General features: G+C 50.9%; 1 protein-coding gene across 2 annotated transcripts in view; it reads right to left on the minus strand.

The window, feature by feature from the left end:
- AGAP2 (ArfGAP with GTPase domain, ankyrin repeat and PH domain 2) overlaps positions 1-3,013 on the minus strand; it is a 15,233-nt gene extending 12,220 nt beyond the window's left edge. For both annotated transcript variants that reach the window (XM_077757589.1, XM_077757588.1), the window contains exon 1: positions 2,792-3,013. In XM_077757589.1, coding sequence (XP_077613715.1) covers positions 2,792-2,951 — 160 coding nt within the window. In that variant the 5' untranslated portion in view covers positions 2,952-3,013. The remainder of the gene's footprint in view (positions 1-2,791) is intronic.
- Positions 3,014-4,826: the final 1,813 nt, after the last annotated feature.

The raw sequence follows: 4,826 nt of genomic DNA on the forward strand, positions 1-4,826 counted from the left end.
CCACCCTATCTCCCCCCCAACCTTCTCTCCACCAGCTCCGCTGTCTGAGAAGGCGGTACAAAATCCAGGACTGGATTTCCCTCCCAAATCCTGGGCTGGATTTCCTAGAACTTGGACTCACCTACTCCAACAATCTAGCCCCCTCCCCTAGCACACCGCGGTTAGGGAACGCGACTGTTGGGTGTGGCATTTAGGGACCAGGGTAAAAAATCAGCTCGTGGGTGGACAGTCCGAGGGGGAAACGGAGCGGATTTAGGGGATGGCTGCCAGTTCTGGGGAAGTTGAAGTAGGGAAATCGGGAGGCCTGAAATCCCTTTCCCAGGACCCCTGGTCTCCCCCAGGTAATTGCTGCTGTTTCTTTCCCCATCACCCAGCCGCCTCGCTCACCCCCACCCTCCACACGCAATGCATTGGTGGGGCCACGACATGAGCCCAACTGTCCCAAAGTGAACTTGGAAAGTGTTCCCTGGGGATAGGGACAAACATGGAATTTAGCCGGGTAGGAAGGAGGGGGGTGCCTTAGGAGGGAAGAGATCTAAGGGCTCCAGGAGCCCAGGCCAAAAAGTGAGTCAAAGGCTCCAGCTTGAGGTGGAAGGAGAAGGAATATGTCTACGGATCGACACCCCCATACCAAAATGCATCCAGTCTCCATAGCAACCGTAGCTCCAAGAGTGCCTCAGAATCAGCAGGGATAAGCAGAGAGGAGAATTGGTGGGTATGGTGGGTGGGGGGGTCTGTCAGGGGATTGGGGTTAAGGGAGGCACCATCTTCGAATCTGATTACCCACACGTGAGGTTTTTAGCACCCCTGAATACAGGGACCCCTTCAGTTGAGGTGGGAGGCAGCGTCTTTTGGGTTCCCATTCCAACTCCTGAGGTTTTCAAGGTGGAGCTCTTTTAGAAGGTTAAAAAGGAGATAGAATGGAAAACGTCTGTCTGCTGTGTGTCTACCACCCTTCCAGGGACCCCGGAGTTGGACTCACTGTCCTCTACCCTGGGGAGAAGGCTGAAGGGGTTAGGCCCACGGGGAACAGAGGCTGAGTGAGACCTGGCAGGGATGGGCCTGAGTGGTCGGAGGCCTTCTCAGAGGCTTGGAGACCTCCCCCCCCCANGGGGGTGAGGGGGGGGGCAGTACCAGGATGCTGGATGCCCTCTGTTTTCCCTGAGACCTGTACCCAATCCCTCTCGGTCCTGTCCTGAGGTCAGCACCCCCTCTCTTCCACCCCACCTGGATGACACCATTCCCAGGATAGAAGACTCTTCAGTAGCTTTTTCTGAATTTTCTCAAAGAGGAGGTGAAGGTGTTCTGTTGATTCTGCCTTGATTTTCCTTCCTTCCTTTAGTGGCCTCAGTTTTCCTTTATGTTCAGTGGAAACAGAACCCTGACTCTTAGAGGAGTGGAACAAATCGCTGATAAAGAGCTTAGTCTTCTGGGAGATTTCAGCCTCCACCTGTCTTCACTCCCTCCTCCAGAGCTAAGCAGAGCTTCTCTACCTGGACTAAACCTTTTTCCTCCCCCTCTTTCTTCTCTCCCCGGGTGGGGCTTGGAGTTCCTCCCCTAGGAGGCGCCATGGGCCACTCCCCCAAGTGGGTCTTTCCACCACTAAGGCTGTACGGAAGGCATCTGCCAGCGGTTGTTCTTGGCAAAAGGTGGGGACAGGAGGGGAGAGGGCCACTAGCCTCAGAAAGGCAATGGGAAGGGGATCATACTGTCCCCCGAGGAACCCAAACCAAATATTCCTTCCCCAAGTTATGGTCTGCAGCTGTGGTCTCTGTAGTCAGAGAGGTCTGGCAGGAGATACCCCTGGTGGAAAGAATGGCCTCTTGGACCCCCTCCTCCCCCAAGTAGGCAGCTAAGAATGGAGCAGCTGGGAGAGACCAGGATCTGATGAAGGATGTGCTTTTCCCAGACACCTTTCACGGACAACATAGCTGGCTTTTGTTGCTCTTTGCCACCTCAGAGGTAAATGAAATGAGAGCAGGTTGGAGACCCCTTTCAGTTCCACCAGGTCCCTAGTGGTGGGGCCTCATGGATTTGGAGTAGCTGTTCCTGCCGGGGCCCCACCACAGGACTGAAGGCTGGGGTGGGCAGGAGGATGTGGCGGATGGTGTTGCCATGGCAGCACTTCCTCCCTGTGTTGTCATCACTCGTTCTAATGGCACTAAGGAGGTAGAGCGGAAGGTGTGTGTGCTGGGGGTGGTGGGGAGGACAGGAACAGGAGCATGGGGAAGAGAGGGGACCGAAAAGGGTCCTGGGGACTTCTTTGCGCTTTGGCTGTGCAAAGCGTGTAGTATGAGTGGCAGTGTGTGCCTGGGAGCCTGAGATTCTCTGCGTGGTGTGTTTCAGTGTGTGTGTGTTTCTTTCTACAGCTGGAGAACAAGAGGTCACCGATCCTTTGTGGGTCCTGGGAATGAACACATTATGCAGTCCCAGAACCTCCTGCCCCACACTGCTTCCTGCCCTGGACTCCCCAGGCAGGGTCCAAGTCCACCGTGGGTCTGTCACAGCCTCTCTTCCCCATGCTCACCCACTTCTCCATTGCCAAGAAGGTCAGCTCAGCAGTGACTTGTATTTTGATCCCTTGGGAGAAGGATCAGAATTGGGGAAAGAGGGAGAATGACACCTCCCGTATCTTTTCCCATCCTGTCCAAATGTTTTCTTCCCCCGAGTCCCAGCTCCATCTAGAGGACTAGGAAGTGGCTGATTGGGAAGTGATGTATGACACAGCAAGCCCTTCTATCCCCCTGCTGGTCCCCGAGACACCCAAGTTTAGAGCTCACCCTTCTCTTACCTCTTATGCTGTTCAGTGAGGCCTGGATGCTGTCCCGAAGTTCAGGGTCGCCCACCCGCTCTGCCAGCTTCCTGAGGCGGCTTAGAGACTGCTTGGCCACCTCATGTCGTCTGACTTCTGCTCTCACTGCAGCTACAGCCAATTGCCTCTGGGCATGCATGTTGCCCAGACCTGTCTTGCCAGGCTAACAGCAACCTCTGGCCCTGAAGCCCATGGCCCCACAGTCCCCAAACCCCAGAAGGCCCCTTCTGCTGTGCCCCAGAACTCCCCGCTCCTGCCCGCCCTTCCGTCTGTCGGCCTCACTTCCTGACTGGTGAGTTTCAAACCCACAGCCTGGGACAGCACTACCTCCTGCACCTCCCACCCCCTCTAGCGTTGGCTCATCAACTCTGCCAGCCAGCCCCTGCTATGATTTTCCAGCCAGGTAGATGGAGAGACCTTAACAAGCATCCTAGGGCCTCCTGTGGGAGGTGGCTAATTAAGATGGGTGTTGGTTCTAGGAGAATGTGGCAAGCCAGGCCCCAGTTGCAATCCCAAACTCTTAGTGACCAACAGATTTGTGTTCAGTCTGAAACTCTGACAGGAATGCATACACACTTGGTCTCTCATTCTTACAGCCCTGCATTTCAGCTTACGATTGTACTCCCCACCCACTCTACACATCCAAAGAGCTTGCATACCTATATTTTTTTCCATAACCCTTCCTTAGTCAGCTGCCCCACTGCAACCACCTCCTGTTTTAAAAGGCCAAGTAGTTATGGGGAGAACAGTTTATGGAGGAGAACAGTAACTCTAACCAGACAAAAACAAAACGAAACAAAAAAACCCACCATGCTCTCTGCTCAATTATTTTCATAATAATTATCTATAACACTTAATAGTTTATGATGGCACTTTCAAATATTTTGTCTTCATGACAGGCCCCAGGGGTGCAGGAAAGGAAACCGAAGCTCTGAGAGGCCAGTAAGAGGTGAAACAAATCCATGGGTCTAGGTCTCCTTTTCTTAAGGCTTTATTTTTAAGTAATCTCTACACCCAACATGGGGCTCGAACTCACAACCCTGAGATCATGCATTGCATGTTCCACTGACTGAGCCAGCCAAGTGCCCCTATGGGTCTAGCTCTTCTGATTACAACTCTGATACTCTTTTCATTATACCCTCCCCCCCAACTAAGATGCTTGCCAATCAGTTTCCCTTATCCCTAATACCACTGTCTTGCCCTTGATTTAGGACCTGAAAGAGAAGAGGGTGGATGAGGAATTGAAGGACAGAATGAAGATACAGGGGAGATATTGGGGGAAAACTGTGGCTAGTGTGATCTAATCACTTTGTTTCAGGACTCAAACCTTTCTGGCCCTGCCAAATGTCTCTTCGCCTGCATATCGTCTTGATATTAATTTATGAAAGATAGCAGATTATAACTATGTGATTCTTGTATAGTTGGAGATAAGGGAACTGGGGTTGGGATTATCTGCTGGAACCTGTAAAACATCCTGATTATAAAAACTAACACTGAGTGTTTACTACATACCAGGTAGTTCCTAAGCATTCTGCATATATTAACTCATTCAATTCCCATAACAACCCAAGAGGCAGCTGTATTGTTATTTATCCCCATTTACAGATGAGGAAACAGGCAGAGAAAGCTTAGGTAACTGGCCAAAGGTTATACAGCCAGTAAGTGGCAAAATTGGAACCTATGCAATCTGACTGTAGCAGTTAAGAGTATACTGCTCACGCACTCCTATAATCTAAGTACATAAAAACTGCAATCATCCTGTGGGGTTGGAGGGAGGTTTTTCGTTTGTGTTCCCATCACCAGTTTCTCTTGGAAAAGAGGAATTATGCCTTTTCTCATCTCCATGAAGAGCATTTATTCAATTATAAGCATATTGATCAACCTCTGTATCCTCCCTCAGAGTGAAAATGTGGAGACTCCTCCTCCCTCTCATATTTATTCATATTCCAGACTCCTCCCTTTGGCTTTTTTTTTTTTTTTTTTTTTTTTTTTTTTTTGGTTGTGTTTTTTTCTC

This window comes from Crocuta crocuta, unplaced genomic scaffold (genome assembly GCF_008692635.1).
Source record: "Crocuta crocuta isolate KB4526 unplaced genomic scaffold, BGI_CrCroc_1.0 scaffold549, whole genome shotgun sequence".
NCBI classification, from domain to species: domain Eukaryota; kingdom Metazoa; phylum Chordata; class Mammalia; order Carnivora; family Hyaenidae; genus Crocuta; species Crocuta crocuta.